Genomic DNA, 22,839 nt, shown 5'->3' on the forward strand with positions numbered 1-22,839 from the left:
GGCCGGTGACTTCAATGCAGGAAAACTGAAATCCGTTTTCCCTCATTTCTACCAGCATGTCACCTGTGCAACTGGAGGCGGAAAAACTCTACCTTTACTCCAAAAACAGAGATGCATATAAAGCTCTCCCCTGTCCTCCATTTGGAGTATCTGACCATAACTCTATCCTCCTGATTCCTACTTACAAGCAAAAACTCAAACAGGCACATCAGTTACTGGCTTCATCAATAAGTGTATCGACGGCGTCATCCCCACAGTGACCGTACGTTCATATCCCAACCAGAAGCCATGGATAGCAGGCAACATCCGCACTGAGCTAAAGGCTAGAGCCGCCGCTTTCAAGGAGTGGGACACTAACCCGGATGCTTATGTAACAGTATAACTTTAAACCGTCCCCTCGGCCCGACACGGGCGCGAACCAGGGACCCTCTGCACACATCAACAACAGTCACCCACGAAGCGTCGTTACCCATCGCTCCACAAAAGCCACGGCCCTTGCAGAGCAAGGGGCAACACTACATCTAGGTTTCAGAGCAAGTGACGTAACTGATTGAAACGCTACTAGCGCGTACCCGTTAACTAGCTAGCCATTTCACATCCGTTACACTCACCCCCCTTTCAACCTCCTCCTTTTCCCGCAGCAACCAGTGATCCGGGTCACGGCACCAATGTAACAGTATAACTTTAAACCGTCCCCTCGCCCGACACGGGCGCGAACCAGGGACCCTCTGCACACATCAACAACAGTCACCCACGAAGCGTCGTTACCCATCGCTCCACAAAAGCCACGGCCCTTGCAGAGCAAGGGGCAACACTACATCTAGGTTTCAGAGCAAGTGACGTAACTGATTGAAACGCTACTAGCGCGTACCCGTTAACTAGCTAGCCATTTCACATCCGTTACACTTATAAAATGCAGAACCAAGAACAGATATAGCCCTTGGTTCACTCCAGACCTGACTGCCCTCGACCAGCACAAAAACATCCTGTGGCGAACTGCAATAGCATCGAAGAGCCCCCGCGATATGCAACTGTTCAGGGAAGTCAGGAACCAATACACGCAGTCAGTCAGGAAAGCAAAGGCCAGCTTTTTCAAGCAGAAATTTGCATCCTGTAGCTCTAACTCCAAAAAGTTCTGGGATACTGTAAAGTCCATGGAGAACAAGAGCACCTCCTCCCAGCTGCCCACTGCACTGAGGCTAGGTAACACGGTCACCACCGATAAATCCGTGATAATCGAAGACTTCAACAAGCATTTCTCAATGGCTGGCCATGCCTTCCTCCTGGCGACTCCAACCTTGGCCAACAGCCCCGCCCCCCCCGCTGCTACTCGCCCAAGCCTCCCCAGCTTCTCCTTTACCCAAATCCAGATAGCAGATGTTCTGAAAGAGCTGGAAAACCTGGACCCATACAAATCAGCTGGGCTTGACAATCTGGACCCCCTATTTCTGAAACTGTCCGCCGCCATTGTCGCACCCCCTATCACCAGCCTGTTCAACCTCTCCTTCGTATCATCTGAGATCCCCAAGGATTGGAAAGCTGCCGCGGTCATCCCCCTCTTCAAAGGGGGAGAGACCCTGGACCCAAACTGTTACAGACCTATATCCATCCTGCCCTGCCTATCTAAGGTCTTCGAAAGCCAAGTCAACAAACAGATCACTGACCATCTCGAATCCCACCGTACCTTCTCCGCTGTGCAATCCGGTTTCCGAGCCGGTCATGGGTGCACCTCAGCCACGCTCAAGGTACTAAACGATATCATAACCGCCATCGATAAAAGACATTACTGTGCAGCCGTCTTCATCGACCTGGCCAAGGCTTTCGACTCTGTCAATCACCATATTCTTATCGGCAGACTCAGTAGCCTCGGTTTTTCTAATGACTGCCTTGCCTGGTTCACCAACTACTTTGCAGACAGAGTTCAGTGTGTCAAATCGGAGGGCATGTTGTCCGGTCCTCTGGCAGTCTCTATGGGGGTACCACAGGGTTCAATTCTCGGGCCGACTCTTTTCTCTGTATACATCAATGATGTTGCTCTTGCTGCGGGCGATTCCCTGATCCACCTCTACGCAGACGACACCATTCTATATACTTCCGGCCCTTCCTTGGACACTGTGCTATCTAACCTCCAAACGAGCTTCAATGCCATACAACACTCCTTCCGTGGCCTCCAACTGCTCTTAAACGCTAGTAAAACCAAATGCATGCTTTTCAACCGTTCGCTGCCTGCACCCGCACGCCCGACTAGCATCACCACCCTGGACGGTTCCGACCTAGAATATGTGGACATCTATAAGTACCTAGGTGTCTGGCTAGACTGCAAACTCTCCTTCCAGACTCATATCAAACATCTCCAATCCAAAATCAAAGCAAGAATCGGCTTTCTATTCCGCAACAAAGCCTCCTTCACTCACGCCGCCAAACTTACCCTAGTAAAACTGACTATCCTACCGATCCTCGACTTCGGCGATGTCATCTACAAAATAGCTTCCAATACTCTACTCAGCAAACTGGATGCAGTTTATCACAGTGCCATTCGTTTTGTTACTAAAGCACCTTATACGACCCACCACTGCGACCTGTATGCCCTAGTCGGCTGGCCCTCGCTACATGTTCGTCGTCAGACCCACTGGCTCCAGGTCATCTACAAGGCTATGCTAGGTAAAGTGCCGCCTTATCTCAGTTCACTGGTCACGATGGCTACACCCACCCGCAACACGCGCTCCAGCAGGTGTATCTCACTGATCATCCCTAAAGCCAAAACCTCATTTGGACGCCTTTCCTTCCAGTTCTCTGCTGCCTGCGACTGGAACGAATTGCAAAAATCTCTGAAGTTGGAGACTTTTATCTCCCTCAACAACTTTAAAAATCTGCTATCCGAGCAGCTAACCGATCGCTGCAGCTGTACATAGTCCATCTGTAAACTACCCACCCAATTTACCTACCTCACCCCCCATACTGCTTTTATTTATTTACTTTTCTGCTCTTTTGCACACCAGTATCTCTTCTTGCACATGATCATCTGATGATTTATCACTCCAGTGTTAATCTGCTAAACTGTAATTATTCGATTTATTGCCTACCTCATGCCTTTTGCACACATTGTATATAGATTCTCTTTTTTTTATTGACTACAGCTCAGCATTTAACACCATAGGGCCCTCCAAGCTCATCACAAAGCTAAGGACCCTGGGACTGAACACCTCCCTCTGCAACTGGATCATGGACTTCCTGCTGGGACGCCCCCCAGGTAGAAAAGGTAGGCAACAACTCATCTGCCACACCTACCCTCAACACGGAGGCCTCTCAGGGGTGAGTGCTCAGTCCACTCCTGTACTCCCTGTTCACCCACGACTGCGTGGCCAAGCACAATTCCAACACCATCATTAAGTTTGCAGACGACATAACAGTGGTAGGCCTGATCAATAACGGCGATGAGACAACCTATAGGGAGGAGGTCAGAGAACTGGCAGTGTGGTGCCAGGACAACAACCTCTCCCTCAACGTCAGCAAGACCAAGGAGCTGATCGGGGACTACAGGAAACGAGGGGTCGAGCAGACCCCCATTTACATCGACAGGGCTATAGTGGAGCGAGTCGAAAGCTTGAAGTTTCTCTGTGTCCACATCACTAAGCATCTATCATGGTCCAAACACACCAACACAGCAGTGAAGAGGGCACGACAAAGCCTCTTTACCCTCAGGAGGCTGAAAAGATTTGGCATGGGCCCTCAGATCCTCAAAATGTTTTACAGTGGCACCATTGAGAGCATCACCGGTTGGTATGGCAACTGCTTGGCATCTGACCGCAAGGTGCAACAGAGGGTAGTGTGTATGTCCCAGTATATCACTGGGGCCAAGCTCCCTGCCATCCAGGACCTCTATACCAGGCGGTGTCAGAGTGGTCTGACACCCTAAGAATGGTCAAAGACTCCAGCCACCCAAGTCATAGACTGTTCTCTCTGCTACAGCACGGCAAGCGGTACCAATACACCAAGTCTGGAACCAATGTAACAGTTTAACTTTAGTACGTCCCCTCGCCCCGACCCGGGCGCGAACCAGGGACCCTCTGCACACATCAACAACGGTCGCCCACGAAGCATTGTTACCCATCGCTCCACAAAGGCCGCGGCCCTTGCAGAGCAAGGGGCAACACTACTTCTAGGTTTCAGAGCAAGTGACGTAACTGATTGAAACGCTAGTAGCGCGTACCCGCTAACTAGCCAGCCATTTCACATCCGTTACACCAACAGGACCCTGAACAGCTTCTACCCCCAAGCCATAAGACTTCTAAATAGACTGAACAAAAATATAAATGCAACATGCAACAATTTCAACGATTTTACTGAGTTTCAGTAAGGAAATAAGGAAAACAGCCAATTGAAATAAATGCATTAGGCCCTAATCCTGGATTTCACTCAGTCATAGGTGGGCCTGGTAGGGCATAGGTCCACCCACTAGGGAGCCAGGCCCAACCAATCAGAATGAGTTTTTCCCCACAAAAGGGCTTTATTACAGACAGAAATACTCCTGAGTTTCATCAGCTGCCCGGGTGGCTGGTCTCAGATGATCCCGCAGGTGAAGAAGCCGGAAGTTGAGGTTCTGGGTTGGCGTGGTTACACGTGGTCTGCGGTTGTGAGGCCTGTTGGAAGTTCTGCCAAATTCTCTAAAACGACGTTGGAGGTGACTTACTGTATGGTAGAGAAATTAACATTCAATTTCCCCTGGTGGATTTTTCTCCAGCTCTGGTGAACGTTCCTGCAGTCAGCATGCCAATTGCACGCTTACTCAAAACTTGAGACATCTGTGGCATTGTGTTGTGTGACAAAAGTACACATTTTAGAGTGGCCATTTATTTTCCCCAGCACAAGGTGCACCTGTGTAATGGTCATGCTGTTTAATCAGATTCTTGATATGCCACACCTGTTATCTTGGCAAAGGAGAAATGCTCACTAACATGGATGTAAATTTGTGCACAACATTTGAGTGAAATAAGCTATTTGTGCATGTGGAACATTTCTGGGATCTTTTATTTCAGCTCGTGAAACATGAGACCAACACTTTACATGTTGCGTTTTATATTTCTGTTCAGTATAGTTAGTTAAATAGTTAACCAATAACTACCCGGACTATCTGCATTGACACAATTTTGCACTAACCTTTTTGACTGATCACACACGCTACTGCTACTGTTAACTATCGGTAACTTTATTCCTATAATATACATATTATGTACATATCTACCTCACTTACCTCGTACCCCTGCACATCGACTAGGTACTGGTACCCTGTGTATGTAGCCAAGTTATTACCTGGTACTTCCTGTATATAACCTAGTTATCATTGACTCAGTACTGGTACCCTGTGTATGTAGCCAAGTTATTACCTGGTACTTCCTGTATATAGTTATCATTGACTCAGTACTGGTACCCCGTGTATACAGCCAAGTTATCGTTACTCATTGTGTATTTATTATTAAATGTTATTACTTTTCTATTATGTCTCTATTTTCTTTCTCTCTGCATTGTTGGGAAAGGGCCTGTAGTAAGTAAGCATTTCACTGTTAGTCTACACCAACGCATGTGAGAAATAAAATGTGATTTGATCAGACGGGGTTACTCACTGGGCTGTCCGGGGCAGCTGAGGGCCTTCTCTAACTCCTCCATCGCTCCCTTCTTCTTCTTTAGTTTCTTGACCAGAGAGTCCACAGCCTTCTCTGCCCACTTCTCCTCCTCATCTCCCTGTTTCCATCCCAGAAGCCTCTTCACTGCAGGGCTCGTGAAGGAGAAGAGGGACGTGATAGAGGTGGTGGAATGCATGAGGGATGGATGGTGCTATGTAGAGATGGATGGAGGGATGGATGAATGGTGCTATGTAGAGATGGATGGAGGGAGGGATGAGAAGCACCACTTCGGGTGAAAGAGGGAGGAGGGAATGTGATGAGAGGAGGTGAGAGAGGGGGGGACAGGGGGATAGAAGAGGAGTGTGAGGGATGGATTGTTGCCCAGATGGGTAAAGGAGAGCAGGAGCGAGGGATCAGGGAAGGAGCTCGAAGAGGAGTGTGAGGAGTCTATGTAAACAGAAGCCGGGGTTCATTAGTTCCGTTGGTGCTTCCTGAAGAGACCAGGAGGGAGGAAAGTCTGGAACAGAGGTGGGAATGTTGGAATAATCCCAAATATCTTATTTTTCTCTGTCTCTTTCTTTCTCTCTCTCTCTCTCTTAGCAGAAATACAGTCTGGTCAGAATGGTAGCCTCCGGTAGTGAATGTTATTCCTCGTGCAGGTCAGGTTTCAGTCATCTGACCAGAGAAGAGAGAGATGAAATTAGGCGCTAATTTAACAGAAACAAAGAGCTGTTCAGCAGGGCTGTGAGTCATATGAACCAGAGGTTAAATACAACAGAAGATTTAGGAGATAATTAGGACTTGTCTATGGGGACTATATGGGATGTATATGGCCTTCAGAAAGTCTTCATACCCTTTTGACTTATTCCACATTAGCCTGAATTCAAAATGGATTCAATTGATTTTTTTTTCTCTCTCAGCCATCTACACATAATACCCCATAATGACCAAGTGAAAACATGTTTTTAGAAGTTGCCGGAGAGGAAGGAAACTGCTCAGGGATTTCTATCTGCATTGTGTCCCGCCACCCGCCCACCCCCTCTTTTACGCTACTGCTACTCTCTGTTCATCATATATGCATAGTCACTTTAACCATATCTACATGTACATACTACCTCAATCAGCATGACTAACCGGTGTCTGTATGTAGCCTCGCTACTGTTTATAGCCTCGCTACTGTTTATAGCCTCGCTACTGTATATAGCCTTGCTACTGTATATAGCCTCTCTACTGTATATAGCCTCTCTACTGTATATAGCCTTGCTACTGTATATAGCCTCTCTACTGTATATAGCCTCTCTACTGTATATAGCCTCTCTACTGTATATAGCCTCTCTACTGTATATAGCCTCTCTACTGTATATAGCTTCTCTACTGTATATAGCCTCTCTACTGTATATAGCCTCTCTACTGTATATAGCTTCTCTACTGTATATAGCCTCTCTACTGTATATAGCTTCTCTACTGTATATAGCCTCTCTACTGTATATAGCCTCTCTACTGTATATAGCTTCTCTACTGTATATAGCCTCACTACTGTATATAGCCTCTCTACTGTATATAGCTTCTCTACTGTATATAGCCTCTCTACTGTATATAGCCTCTCTACTGTATATAGCCTCTCTACTGTATATAGCCTCTCTACTGTATATAGCCTCGCTACTGTATATAGCCTTGCTACTGTATATAGCCTCTCTACTGTATATAGCTTCTCTACTGTATATAGCCTCTCTACTGTATATAGCCTCTCTACTGTATATAGCCTCTCTACTGTATATAGCCCCTCTACTGTATATAGCCTCACTACTGTATATAGCCTCTCTACTGTATATAGCCTCTCTACTGTATATAGCCTCACTACTGTATATAGCCTCTCTACTGTATATAGCCTCTCTACTGTATATAGCCTCTCTACTGTATATAGCCTCGCTGCTGTTATTTTTCACTGTCTTTTTACTGTTGTTTTTATTTCTTTACTTACCTATTGTTCACCTAATACCATTTTGCACTATTGGTTAGAGCCTGTAAGTAAGCATTTCACTGTAAGGTCTACATCTGTTGTATTCGGCGCACGTGACAAATAAACTTTGATTTGATTCGATGAGGCCAATGGTGATTTTAAAACAGTTACAGAGTTTGATGGCTGTGATCGGAGAAAACTGAGGATGGATCAACAACATTGTAGTTACTCCACAATACTAAGCTAATTGACAAAGAAGGAAGCCTGTACACAATACAAAATATAAACATGCATCCTGTTTGCAACAAGTCACTTTGGCAATACTGAAAAAATGTGGCAAAGAAATTAACTTTTTGTCCAGAATACTAACCGTTATGTTTGGGGCAAATCCAACACAACACATCACTGAGTACCACTTTTCATATTTTCAAGCATGGTGGTGGCTGCATCATGTTATGGGTCTGCTTGTAATCGGCAAGGACTAGGGAGTTTTTCAGGACAAATAGAAACAGAATACAGCTATAGCTATCGGCAAAATTCTACAGGAAAACCTGGTTCAGTCTACTTTCCAACAGACACTGGGAGACTAATTTACCTTTCAGCAGGACAATAACTTAAAACACAAGGCCAAATCTTCACTGGAGTTGCTTACCAAGAATACATTGAATGTTCCTGAGTGGCCTAGTTACAGTTTTGAGTGAAATCAACTTGAAAATCTATGGCAAGACTTGAAAATGGATGTCTAGCTATGATCAACAACCAACTTGACAGAACTTGAAGAATTTTTTTTAAGACTAATGGGCAAATATTGTACAATCCAGATGTGCAAAGCTCTTAGAGACTCACCCCCCCCAAAAAACTCACAGCTATAATCACCGCCAAAGGTGTTTGTACAAAGTATTGACTCAGTGTACATCCCACTGTCTCATAGCGAGGAGCCCCACAGTCTGGCCAGCATGGGTCACACCACTCACAGATGGACGGACGGACAGACAGCATGGAAACTGAAACATTCTGATCCAGACAGGCATGCTCTCTCTCTCTCTCTGTCTCTCTCTCCTCTCTCTCCCTCTCTCTCTCTCTCTCTCCCTCTCTCTCTGTCTCTCTCTCTCTCTCCCTCTCTCTCTCCTCTCTCTCTCTCTCTCTCTCTGTCTCTCTCTCTCTCTGTCTCTCTCTCTCTCTCTCTCTCGCTCTCTCTCCCCCCTACCTCCCCTCTCTCTCTCTCTCTGCCTTGTAGTCAGGCTGACTACAACATTACCTAATGTGCTATTCATAAGCTACTGTACTGGTTGATGGAAGAACTCAGATATTTGCTTTAAATAAACAACTTTAATGTGAGAGCATCCTCTCTCTCCCCCCCCTCTCTCTCTCTCCTGCTCTCTTTATTTATTTATTTCTCTTTCTTTCTCTCTCTCTCTCCCCTTCTCCTCCCATACAAAAGAGGGGGATATTTATTCCATTGTAAAACAGTCTAAGGAAGCCTACACAGAGTAGTCTGGTAGTTGAGTCGTTCACGTGGTCTTGTAAAATAGTGATTCTTGTGATTTTCAGTCCGACGTTTCCTCCTGAAAAACCCTGGCTACTGTTTATGATCTGTTGGTCTGTTTGAACCTCTCTTGGACTGAGATGACAACGAAAACGAATGTATTGTTATAATCATGATATATCTGGATTAAAATCCATAGCACATAGAAATAATGTACTGGCCTGGGGAACATAAGAATGCCAAACATGCCGTGAGCAAGCGTCCCTATAATTCAGCAGCAGACACGTGAGTTATGCTGTGACGACGCGCAGCGCTCTGTTCGAATGGCTACAGGACAGCGACTCGTATCTTTCTTCAGTTCAGTCAGTCACGGTCAATTAAAAACCCACTGGAATTAAGAAATTGAATCATCTGACACCACATATTTAGCCTATATGTTAGTTGGAAAAGTAGCCTATAATAACAGCGTAGGTTTGTATTTTGGCTAAATGCGGTGCGCACTACAGGCGCTCAACGCCCACTGCACTTGAATGCGGCAGCGCGGCACCAGCGCGTCTGTTCCGCTCTGCCTGCGTTGACTCCTTTCTGAAGTTGGCGTCACTCAGTCTACGGGCTGAGATAGGCTTAATTACCTAATGCTTTATCATCAGCACACAACCCCGAAGGTAAACACACCAGTTTCCCTTTACTACGAGGACGTTTTTTTCTTCTGTACATGACATGTTGAGGACGAGGTCCCCTCCCCGGTCCTCTAAACAGCTACACACTATCACAGAGCGACAAGGTAACCGCTTTCCGCATTAGTAGTAGGTTACATATGCATCACAATGTCTTCTACTGTTTCACAATGTTGTTTCCCACTATAGCCAAAAAGCCAACCACGCTTTCAAACGGGGACATTAACTTCCTATGAACACACAATAACCTAAGATCATTATTAAATATAAGGTGAAATAAAAAGTTTGAGATAAAATAAAGTTAATCAGACATTTGAAAATGTTTGTCATGCCGTTCAACAGTCATCAGGTTACTGTGAATTTGACAGTAGCTTACAGGCAAATACAGTAAAACGCTGTATTTCATATTACAGTATACCTAATGTAATATTAATACAGTATCAAAGCAAGTACACACAGTAAAATACAGTAAAAAAAAAAAAATGAATTCTTCAGTAATCTGAATGAATGAATGGCTGTTTGAAATTCATTGGGGTGAGGGGTTTTATTTCCCAGTCTTATACTGTAATGACATAGGATTGGTGCGAGCAGTTTGGCAGCTAGGTAAAGCTTTTAAACATTAAAGTATATTAATTAATATTTTGGTGTTTTATATCAGTGGCACTTCTAAACGCCTTAACAAAGGCTTCCAAACTGGCAGTGACGACAAGGCAAAAAAGAACAAAATGACATGGCAAAATGTTCAACCCTTTTAAGGTTTAAGACTTGCTGTCAATCTGACAATCTGTCCCCAACGCACATTGTAGTGGCACTATAACCACATATGAGTTAAATTGGTACAGCATTCTCACTCAGGGGTGCAACATATAGAGCACGCCTCTAGATATGTTAATGAGCCAGAATCAACAATACCATGCACCCACTAGTGGTCAAAAGGTTTTTGTCACTCCAAAGATACAGTATGGTACTGTATTCTGTGGGGTGGAATTACAGTACCATTCAAAATACAGCAATTCCATTCCCACCCACAACATTTTCCCACAATGCACCATCATTTACAGTATGCCGCAGTAAAACGTTTGAGAGTATTTTACTGTTGATAATACCCAAAATGACCGTATAATTTACCATTTTCCATTACACTGTATCCTTAAACAACATGCTCCTTGTAAGTGATAGCCTACAACAACCCCCTAGAAGACCCACACAAAGTTAATAATATCATTTAAAAAAGGTACATTTTTCATCTCTCACCTCTGCTGTGTGATGTCCATTCACTACAGCGCTTCACTGTTGTGAAAGACGGGGGCAATTCCTGTCCCTCTGTTCCTGCGTGTGATGTCTGGCTGCCCAGTTGAGCGTGGCGCGGATAGAGCAAGGTGGGGAGCGTGTTTGCTAGGAGCCCTTGAGCCTCCACGAGCCGAGCGGAGCGCCACAACCCCGGCGTCAGCCAGGCTGGAGCCGCAGTGCCTGCGTGCCAGATCCCTCCGCCAGCCAGCCTGCCCCTGGAACTTTCCCAGGATTCGAGAAAGATTCAGACAGACAGCAGCGGTGTGCTCTCTCTCTCTCTCTCTCTCTCTTTCTCTCTCTCTCTCTCTTTCTCTCTCTCTCTCTCTCTCTCTCTCTCTCTCTCTCTCTCTCTCTCTCTTTCTCTCTCTCTCTGTACTCTCTCTCTCTCTCTCTCTCTCTCTCTGTCTCTCTCTCTCTTTCTCTCTGTATGCTGCTCATCCTAAAGTCATGATCGACAACACTGCAAAACGAATTGGAATTCTATTGCTCTTACAGAATTAATAGCCTACTATGAATACATGAATGAACCTAGTATAGAGTGAATATGTATGGTTGTGTAGGCTGAGTATAAGGTATGAGGATATTTTTATTTATTTAACCTCCATTTAACAGACATTGATCCATTGATCGGCTCGGCCACCTGTTCCATACCATTTTGTCTTCAGAATTATGAAAATGTTTCAAAACATTATTTTTCCACTTATCAATATCTGTCTCTCTATGTTGTGTAATTTTGATGTCTGAAATGCACAACATAACAACTTCAGATACTATTATTCTACTCCATGTTGTAGGAGAGGGGTGACAGGTAGCCTAGTGGTTAGAGCGTTGGACTAGTAACCAAAAGGTTGCAAGATCAAATCCCTGAGCTGACAAGGTAAAAATCTGTCCTTCTGTCCCTGAACAAGACAGTTAACCCACTGTTCCTAGGCTGTCATTGAAAATAAGAATTTGTTCTTAACTAACTTGCATAAATAAAGGTACAAAAATAGAAGGTGTTGGCTGGAGAGCACCACTGTGTGTGTAACACTTTAATTTCAACAGTAAAATACCTTAAACGTGTACCATAGAATTAATGTTGTAGATTGCATTGCATTAGGGGTAAAATATGGCTATTAACTGTAATTGGAATCCTCCTGTAAAAATGTCTCTAAAATGCTGTATTTCTTTACAGTAATTGCTTATTGCCTACTGTAGATTTAAATGTTCAGTCGCCAACCTCATGCTGTCGGGTGAGCCACATGAATCTCAGACTATTTTAGTTTTTTTTTTAAAGAAAAAATATCACCCAGATAATAATTATTGTAATGATTACACTCTACGACTTTCCCTTGTAAATGTACAACATTTTCAGCTAAATACTGTACATTTTGATTTACAAAAAGGGATGCAGTAAAACGTTTTACAGTAACTAAATAAGCCTATTGTACCAATATTCATACCGTAATCTTTTTACAGTAATTGTCATGAATGAATGGATTAATCATTTTCATTCATTTAGGGGAGGCGGGGTTTGTATTTTACATTATTTTACCGTAATTGCATGGGATTGGTGCAAACAGGTTGCCTGCTAAGTAATGTCTTTTCATATTACAGCAAATTAAACATATATGTATATAGAGTGGTGGGGAGGAGGACCATTCCGTGGAGCCTTTGTCTCCGGAAGTAATTTAGTCGTTCATTGTAGCCATTGGCATCCTGTAGAGTTTCTATTTTCATTGAGTTTTCTCTTGTCAATTAACTCATAACATTCCTGGATTACTCAATATACTAATAAAGTCAGATTTAATCAACAAATAAGAAGGTTAAGGGTACAAGAATGTACATACACTATATATACAAAAGTATGTGGACACCCCTTCAAATGAGTGGATTCCGCTATTTCAGCCACACCTGTTGCTGACAGGTATATAAAATTGAGCACACAGCCATGTAATCTCCATAGACAAACATTGGCAATAGAAGATCTCAGTGACTCTCAACGTGAAACTGTCATAGGATGCCACCTTTCCAACGAGTTAGTTAGTCAAATTTTTGCCCTGCTAGAGCTACTGTAGTGCTGTTATTGTGAAGTGGAAACGTCTAGGAGCAACAACATCACAGTCGTAAAGTGGTAGGCCACACAAGCTGGGGCTGTTTTTCATGGTTCGGGTTTGGCCCCTTAATTCCAGTGAAGGGAATCTTAACACTACACCATACAATTACATTCTAGACGATTCTATGCTTCCAACTTTGTGGCAACAGTTTGGGGAAGGCCCTTTCCTGTTTCAGCATGACAATGCCCCCGTGCACAAAGCAAGATCCATACAGAAATGGTTTGTCGAGATCGGTGTTGAAGAACTTGACTGGCCTGCACAGAGCCCTGACCCCAACCCCATCGAACACCTTTGGGATGAATTGGAACGCTGACTGCGAGCCAGGACTAATCGCCCAACATCAGTGTCCGACCTCACTAATGCTCTTGTGGCTGAATGGAAGCAAGTCCCCACAGCAATGTTCCAACATCTAGTGGAACGCCTTCCCAGACAAGTAGAGGCTGTTAGAGCAGCAAAAGGGGTAACCAACTCCATATTAATGTCCACGATTTTGGAATGAGATGTTCGATGAGCAGGTGTCCACATACTTTTGGTCATGTAGTGTATCTGGTTGTTTTGTCAAAATCACTACATATCGAAGTCAAACGACTAGAAATGCCCAGCAACGTCGGTGGATCGCAAAACTGAACTTGAATCCAAAACACTTGGGCTCCTTTGTATCACAGAGGTCTAAGGCACTGCATCTCAGTGCTAGAGGAGTCACTACAGACCCTGGTTCCATTCCAGGCTGTATCACAGCGGTCTAAGACACTGCATCTCAGTGCTAGAGGAGTCACTACAGACCCTGGTTCCATTTCAGGCTGTATCACAGCGGTCTAAGGCACTGCATCTCAGTGCTAGAGGAGTCACTACAGACCCTGGTTCCATTCCAGGCTGTGTCACAGCGGTCTAAGGCACTGCATCTCAGTGCTAGAGGAGTCACTACAGACCCTGGTTCCATTCCAGGCGGTATCACAGTGTTCTAAGGCACTGCATCTCAGTGTTAGAGGAGTCACTACAGACCCTGGTTCGATTCCAGGCTGTATCACAGTGTTCTAAGGCACTGCATCTTAGTGCTAGAGGAGTCACTACAGACCCCGGTTCCATTCCAGGCTGTATCACAGCGGTCGAAGGCACTGCATCTCAGTGTTAGAGGAGTCACTACAGACCCTGGTTCCATTCCAGGCTGTATCACAGCGGTCTAAGGCACTGCATCTCAGTGTTAGAGGAGTCACTACAGACCCTGGTTCCATTCCAGGCTGTATCACAGCGGTCTAAGGCACTGCATCTCAGTGTTAGAGGAGTCACTACAGACACCCTGGTTTGATCCTCTGCTGTATCACAACCGGCTGTGATTGGGAGTCCCGTAGGGACGGTACACAATTGGCCCAGCGTCATCTGGGTTAGGCCATCATAGTAAATAAGAATTTGTTCTTGTTTAACTGGCTTGCCTAGTTAAATAAAAATATATAAAATGATTTGCCACTGTTGTCTTACGACATGAGTGACAGATAGCTCGAACCAGTCATGGCTATTCAATAAAACAATAAAACAACACATTTTCATGTGTCTTTCAAGCGAATTTCTTTAGTTACATGATTGTATAACTAGCAAATGGGTTTGGAAGTTGAGGGTGGAGTATTTATGATGTTAGGCAATGAGGACGAAAACGAGCATAGATCAGCTAGCCAGCTAGTTTTGCCAAGGAAAACCGGGGACAGGATATAGCTCGGCGCACATGCGAACTAGGCTAATTCAGGACAGATTGTAGTTTTTATGCCTGGATATCAGGAGCTGTCGGCAAACGGTTTGTTTAAACAACTCAGAGACTGAAACGAATACATAATATTTAAGGAGAACAAATCGATATAAATGCAAGAAATCAGCTGTGACTTTCAATATTAAAACAAAGCTTAAAACGATGTTTGAGTGAACCTGAATCCAGAAGATAAAACCGGGTAACTCTTACTCCTCACCGCTCTATGTATATGGTATACAGGTAACGGCCAAAATTAAGGAAACACCAACATAAAGAGTCATAATAGGGCGTTGGGCCACCACGAGCCACCAGAACAGATTCAATGCGCCTTGTCATATATTCTACAAGTGTCTGGAATTATTGGTTTCGCCTAGTCCGTGTCTTTCTGTACCTAATTTACATCTTAAATAGCCTAGTTTCTATGCAAAAGAGGGATCAGAAATATGTGTGAACTATTTGATACTGGGATGATAGAAACACACATTCACTGCGTGCTTAGCGCTTCTACGTGAGCGGGTTGGATGTAGGTACTTTGAATCACGACCTACTCTGCACAGACGTCAATTAAACGTATATTCCACGTTGGTTCAACGTCATTTCATTGAATTGAGTGGAAACAACATTGATTCAACCAGTGTGGCAGGTCTCCTGACTACTTTTCCACACTACGCTCTGGCCACGATCCATCAGAGTCCCGATAAATATGGTTCGAGAGGATCCTTCTCGAAATGGATGCGCTTAAAATTGGAAGTATTGTTAAGTTCCACAGCAGTTGCTGTAAACTGTGAACATGTCAAACTTCTAGACTGACTGTCGCCAGTCGGGCTTGCGTCATTAACGGACCAGGCACGGCACTCAGACAATACGGGTTGTATACATCCGCAATGAACAGCAGTCCGAGGGAGGCTCTAGGATACTGATGCAAATTGATAACTAGTATCACATGTTCATAGAAATGCTTCAGCTTGAAGTTGAGAATAAATAAATAAAGCGAGAGCTTCTATGGCGTTTTTGTAGGACATTATTGTTTATAACCTATTATAAACAAATCACAGGTGGGTTTGTTTCAATGTTTTCTTTATACTCAAAAACCTAACATTATGTCGTCACAGTCAGACTTCTTGGGCTAAGGCTAGTAATATTTCGTTTTGGGTGTAGCTCAATAAACAACATAATTGTAAGAACCAAATATGATATACTATAGGCTATTATTATTAGAGGCGGCAGGTAGTCTAGTGGTTAGAGCGTTGGACTAATAACTGAACGTTTGCCAGATCAAATCCCCGAGCTGACGAGGTAAAAGTCTGTCGTTCTGCCCCTGAACAAGGCAGTTAACCAGCTGTTCCTCGGCCGTCATTGAAAATAAGAATTTGTTCTTAACTGACTTGCCTAGTTAAATAAAGATTTAAAAAATGATGTACAGAAAGAGCAGAACATGTGTCCTATTAAAGGGAGGGAGATAGGAGGATAAAACCTGTTCACATGATGGATATCAAATATATACTGCATATATACTGAATAGGTATGAATCACCTGCACTTCTAGAGGCCTTAACAAAGGCTTCCAAACTTGCAGTGACTACAGGGCAAAACACACCAGGGACATGGCAAATATGCTACCTCTCCAATCTGACCCCATACACATTTCATCTACCACCTATAAATTGTATTGATACCGAACTCTTATTCACAGGCCCCATAAAGTTGTTGCCTTTTACAAGGCACGTCTTAAAATATGACAATGAGCCAGAAACAACAATATCATGCACCCATTAGTGGTCAAAAGGTTTTTTGCGCTCCAAAGATGTGGTATGGTACTTTTGTTTTGGGCTAAAATCTTGTTTTTATATACAATAAAACTAACAGCAATGTAACATATTAATTATTTACAGTAAATTGCCGCATTTCGCACTGCACTCTGGGTGATTATTTTAGGCGTAACTGGTGAATGATACCGTCAGTTCCAATGAAACCTTGGTTTAACAGTACATTACTGTAAAGAAGGACTGTATTTCAAATGGGAGCGTAATTCGACCCCACAGAATGCAGTAAGTACAGTAAATTGGGATCACTAGTGGGTGCATGGTATTGTTGTTTCTGATTTATTACAATATTTTAAGGCATGCCTTGAAAAATACAACAATTTTGTTGCACCCGTGAGTGAGAGTTGTGTATCAATTCAACGTATAGGTGGTAGTAGTGACCAAACAATGACATGTGTATAAGAGACAGATTGGACTGACAGTAAGCCATTTCTATGGCCAATGTCTGTTTTGCCCTGTAGTCACTGCAATACTTCTGGTTAATATACAGAATATTTGATAAATAAATACAAATTATAAGTATACAGTACCAGTCAAAAGTTTGGACACCTACTCATTCAAACGTTTTTCTTTCTTTATAATATTTTCTACAATGTAGAATAAAAGTGAAGACATCAAAACCAATCACTATTATTCTACAATATAGAACAAATAAAGAACAACCCTTGGATGAGTAGGTGTGTCCAAACTTTTGACTGGTACCACACACACACACACACACACACACACACACACACACACACACACACACACACACACACACACACACACACACACACACACACACACACACACATACACACAAACACACACACAAGGAAAGTATTCATGACTTTCTCCAAATTTTCATCAAGGATCTCTCTGTACTTTGCACCATTCATCTTTCCCTCAATCCTGACTAGTCTACCAGTCCCTGCAGCTGAAAAACATCCCCACAGCATGATGCTGCCACCACATGCTTCACAGTAGGGATGGTGCCAGGTTTCCTCCAAACGCGAAGCTTGGCATTCAGGCCAAAGATGGTTATTCTTCTGGAAGGTTCTCCCATCTCCACAGAGGAACTCTAGAGCTCTGTCAGAATGACCATCAGGTTCTTGGTCACCTCCCTGACCAAGGCCCTTCTCCCCCGATTGCTCAGTTTGGCCCGGGCGGTCAGCTCTAGGAAGTCTTGGTGGTTCCAAACTTCTTCCATTCAAGAAAGATGGAGGCCACTGTGTTCTTGAGGACTTTCAATGCTGCAGAACGTTTTTGGTACCCTTCCCCAGATCTGTGACTCAACACAATCCTGTCTTGGAGCTCTACGGACAATTCCTTCAACCTCATGGCTTGGTTTTTGCTCTGACATGCACTGCCAACTGTGGGACCTTATATCATATCATGTCCAATTAATTTAATTTACCACAGATGAACTCCAATCAATCAAGTTGTAGAAACATCTCAAGGATGATCAGTGGAAACAGGATGCACCTGAGCTCAATTTCGAGTCTCATAGCGACGGGTCTGAATACTTATGTAAATAAGGTATTTCTGTTTTTTATTTGAAATAAAATTGCAAAAATTCCTAAAAACCTGTTTTCGCTTTGTCATTATGGGGTATTGTGTGTGGATTGATGATGAAAAACATGTATTTAATCCATTTTAGAATAAGGCTGTAACTTAACAAAATGGAAATAGGGAAGGGGTCTGAATACTTTCCGAATGCTCTGTGTACAGGTAACTGCCAAAATAAAGGAAACACTTGAGTACATTTTTATATATTTTTTAATTGAACCTTTATTTAACTAGGTAAATCAGTTAAGAATAAATTCTTATTTACAATGACGGCCTACACCGGCCAAACCGGGACGATGCTGGGCCAATTGTGCACCGCCCTATGGGACTCCCAATCATGGCCGGTTAAGATACAGCCTGGAATTAAACCAGGGTGTCTGTAGTGACGCCTCAAGCGCTGAGATGCATTGCCTTAGACCCCTGCGGCACTCGGGAGTATATTGAAAGCAGGTGCTTCCACATAAGTGGTTCCTGAGATAATTAAGCAGTTAACATCCCATAATATGCTTAGGGTAATGTATACAAATGTTGGTTAGGCCATTATTTTGGCTACGATGGCTATGCCCCCATAGGGTGATAATGCCTCCATAGGGTGATAATGCCTCCATAGGGTGATAATGCCCCCACCCACAGGACGAGTAGTCACTGAATGGTTTGATGAGCATGAAAATGATGTAAACCATATGCCATCTCGTAGCCACAAGAACCCAATTGAACTCTTATGGGAGATTCTGGAGTGGCGATAGTGTTTTCCACCACCATCAACAAAACACCAAGTGATGGGATTTCTAGTTGAAGAATGGTGTCACATCCCTCCAATAGAGTTCCAGACACTTGTAGAATGAATGCAAAGGTGCACTGAAGCTGTTCTAGCTGCTGGTGGGCCATCTCCCTATTAAGACACTTGGTGTTGGTGTTTCCTTTATTTTGGCAGTTACCTGTATATAGAAGGACTATTTGGAAAAATGACTTCCAGACTGGGAGCTGCAGCAGAACCAGATGGAGATGGAGAGAGAGAGAGGAGGGGGGAGAGGGAGAGGAGGGGGGAGAGAGAGAGAGGAGGGGGGAGAGGGAGAGAGGAGGGGGGAGAGAGAGAGAGGACGGGGGAGAGGGAGAGGAGGGGGGAGAGAGAGAGAGGAGGGAGAGGGAGAGGAGGGGGGAGAGGGAGAGAAGAGGGGGGAGAGGGAGAGGAGGGGGGAGAGAGAGAGAGGAGGGGGGAGAGGGAGAGGAGAGGGGAGAGAGAGAGGAGGGGGGAGAGGGAGAGGAGGGGGGAAAGGGGAGAGAGAGAGGAGGGGGGAGAGGGAGAGGACGGGGGAGAGAGAGAGAGGAGGAGGGAGAGGGGGGAGAGAGAGAGGAGGAGGGGGGAGAGAGAGAGGAGGGGGGAGAGGGAGAGGGGAGAGAGAGAGAGAGAGCGGGGGGGGAGAGAGAGAGGAGAGAGACATACAGACAACCAGCAGGACAAAACAGGATGTTCAGGGAGAGAGATACAGACAACCAGCAGGACAAACAGGATGTGCAGGGAGAGACATACAGACAACCAGCAGGACAAACAGGATGTGCAGGGAGAGACATACAGACAACCAGCAGGACAAACAGAATGTGCAGGGAGACACATACAGACAACCAGCAGGACAAACAGAATGTGCAGGGAGACACATACAGACAACCAGCAGGACAAACAGAATGTGCAGGGAGACACATACAGACAACCAGCAGGACAAACAGGAAGTGCTCTCCGGGGCTCAAGGAGGCAACCCGTAGATACATCCACATTATTAGCCCGGTGCCAAACCTCAGCCTCGCACTACAACCCAGTAAATTACCCAGAGACTTCATTTAGTCAGACCGCAAGAACTCTCTCTGTGTGCTTGTGTCGCAAATGGCACCACATTCCCTATATTGTGCGGTACTTTTGACCAGGGACCATAGGGCTCTGATGCACTAGGGGATGGGGTGTCATTTGGGACTTATTCTCTGTTATGTGGAGGAAATATTTCAAAACAAGTGCCCCTCACAGGACCTATCAGTCAGAAACAAAAACAATAGAAAAGTACAAAGGAATGTATGGGAACCAGAGTTAATATGGGTTGCTATGGGAACCAGAGTTAATATGGGTTGCTATGGGAACCAGAGTTAATATGGGTTGCTATGGGTTGCTATGGGAACCAGAGTTAATATGGGTTTCTATGGAACCAGAGTTAATATGGGTTCCTATTGGAACCAGAGTTAATATGGGTTCCTATTGGAACCAGAGTTAATATGGGTTGGCCATGGGAACCAGAGTTAATATGGTTTGCTATGGGAACCAGAGTTAATTTGGGTTGCTATGGGAACCAGAGTTAATATGGGTTGGCCATGGGAACCAGAGTTAATATGGGTTGCTATGGGAACCAGAGTTAATATAGGTTTCTATTGGAACCAGAGTTAATATGGGTTTCTATGGGAACCAGAGTTAATATGGGTTGGCTATGGGAGCCAGAGTTAATATGGGTTGCTATGAAAACCAGAGTTAATATGGGTTGCTATGGGTTACAGTTTTTGACAATTGCTTCCACATGATTTCTGAAACTATGGCTCCTTTTCTCTAGACAACACACACAACCCCAAAACACACAACACACACAAAACCCCAAAACACACAAAACACACACACAACCCCAAAACACACAACATGCAAAACCAAAACAGACACACACAACCCCAAAACAGACACACACACAACATGCAAAACCCCAAAACACAACATGCAAAACGTCACACATCTCTTGCAAAACCAAACACTTCATTCATGTCACGATCGTCTTGATGAGAAAGAGTGGACCAAGGCGCAGCGTGTGAAAAATACATCTCTTTTTATTTGAGACGAGAGTGAAACACGAAACGAACACTTAAGACAAAACTAAACAAAACAACCGTGAAGCTACAAACGTAAGTGCACTACAAAAGCTACAAACGTTATACATAGACAATTACCCACAAAACCCCATTGCCTATGACTGCCTTAAATATGGCTCTCAATCAGAGACAATGAACCACAGCTGCCTCTAATTGAGAACCAATCTAGGCAGCCATAAACATACAAACACCTAGACAAGCCACTGACCCATTTACCATACAAAACCCCTAGACAAACCAAAAACACATACATTCCCCATGTCACACCCTGACCTAACTAACATAATAAAGAAAACAAAGAATACTAAGGCCAGGGCGTGACAATTCATTGTGTTTTTGCATCAAAACTCTACACACAAACCATCAAATGATTAGCTCTTATACACACCAACTACACACAGATTTGGCAAATGTAAAACACTACTATCTTGTGTCTTTTGCATGCTCAGTGGAGTCCACGGCAGTTTGTAATAGCACTCACACCTACATGTATATGCACACATATATACAGTATGTATGCATATTCAGTATATATTTACACTATAAACAGAAATGCAAAGGGGGTAAAAAATGTAATGTATTTATTTCTCTATACATTGTATTTTCATCCAGATTTCAGGGTGAACAGTAACAGACAAAACAGATACAGTAGAAGATTAACAAATAGGCTTGTTACTATAAAGAAAGAAAAAAACAATTAGGGTGCATCCTGCCTCCTATTTGGGTCTGGCCACAGCACCTCATCAACATCACAAGTGATGTTCTCTCTGGCTAAACAGTAGTGTCTGGAGTGACGTATCCAGCCCTGGCATGCCCCCTCGTCTGCGCCACCACAGGCCTCCATCGCCTGGAGAAGGGGTATGCGTTGGTGGGGTTGGCGATCGTATACCTTCCAACGCCACGCCGAAAATAACTCCTCTATTGGTTTTAGAAATGGAGAATATGGTGGCTAGGTTGAGCATCAAAACTTGCGGATGGTCAATGAACCAATTGCGGACCCAGCGCAGCCCGTTGGAAACTTACGTTGTCCCAGATGACAACAAACCTGGACTGCTCTGGCCCATTCCTCTGGTCATTGGGAATGAGGATATTATGCAGGGTGTCAAGGAAGGTGATAACGTTGGCAGTATTGTAAGGACCAAAAGCGGCATGATAATGAAGGACACCGTTCTGACTAATGGCTACACACATTGTGATGTTGCCACCCTGCTGTCCAGGGACATTGACGATGGCGCGGTGTCCTATGAGGTTTCTTCCCCTGCGTCTTGTTTTGGCTAGCTTAAAGCTGACCTCATCAACGTAGACGAAATCATGATACTCTGCAGCAGCATCTAGCTCCATAACTCTCTGAAACAGACCAGACATTATTGTATGACAGTATGAATAGACATAGAGCAGTCAATATTGTAACGAGCCTGGTGTAGAGGGTAGGTTTACTAACCTGTTCTCATTTCGAAAATGTCCAGATGACTCTTGCTGCGGTGTAACGGCTCAAGTTAGTCTGGACCCTCTGCCCAGCTTCCCTAAAACTCAAACCACGGTTGACCACATGGTTCAACCAAAGTGGCCCGGATCTCATCTGTGATTGTTCTCTTTCCTCCTCTTCCTCGTCCCACTCCTCATCCTCTAACTTTCTCTCCTCAATTGGTCTCCATTTTTTGTCCAAACCAAGAAAGCATATTTATAGCGTCCAAGCTCGACTT

General features: G+C 44.2%; 1 protein-coding gene across 3 annotated transcripts in view; it reads right to left on the bottom strand.

The window, feature by feature from the left end:
- smad9 (SMAD family member 9) overlaps nt 1–11,363 on the bottom strand; it is a 29,201-nt gene extending 17,838 nt beyond the window's left edge. For 2 of the 3 annotated variants that reach the window (XM_071364910.1, XM_071364907.1), the window contains exons 1-2: nt 10,999–11,363; nt 5,622–6,296 (exon numbers count right to left, since the gene is read on the bottom strand). In XM_071364910.1, the coding sequence (XP_071221011.1) occupies nt 5,622–5,817 (196 nt within the window). In that variant the 5' untranslated portion in view covers nt 5,818–6,296; nt 10,999–11,363. The remainder of the gene's footprint in view (nt 1–5,621; nt 6,297–10,998) is intronic. The other variant, XM_071364909.1, reaches the window with a different exon arrangement.
- Between the last annotated feature and the right edge of the window lie 11,476 nt (nt 11,364–22,839).

The sequence above is a fragment of the Salvelinus alpinus genome, chromosome 24 (assembly GCF_045679555.1).
Source record: "Salvelinus alpinus chromosome 24, SLU_Salpinus.1, whole genome shotgun sequence".
NCBI classification, from domain to species: Eukaryota; Metazoa; Chordata; class Actinopteri; order Salmoniformes; family Salmonidae; genus Salvelinus; species Salvelinus alpinus.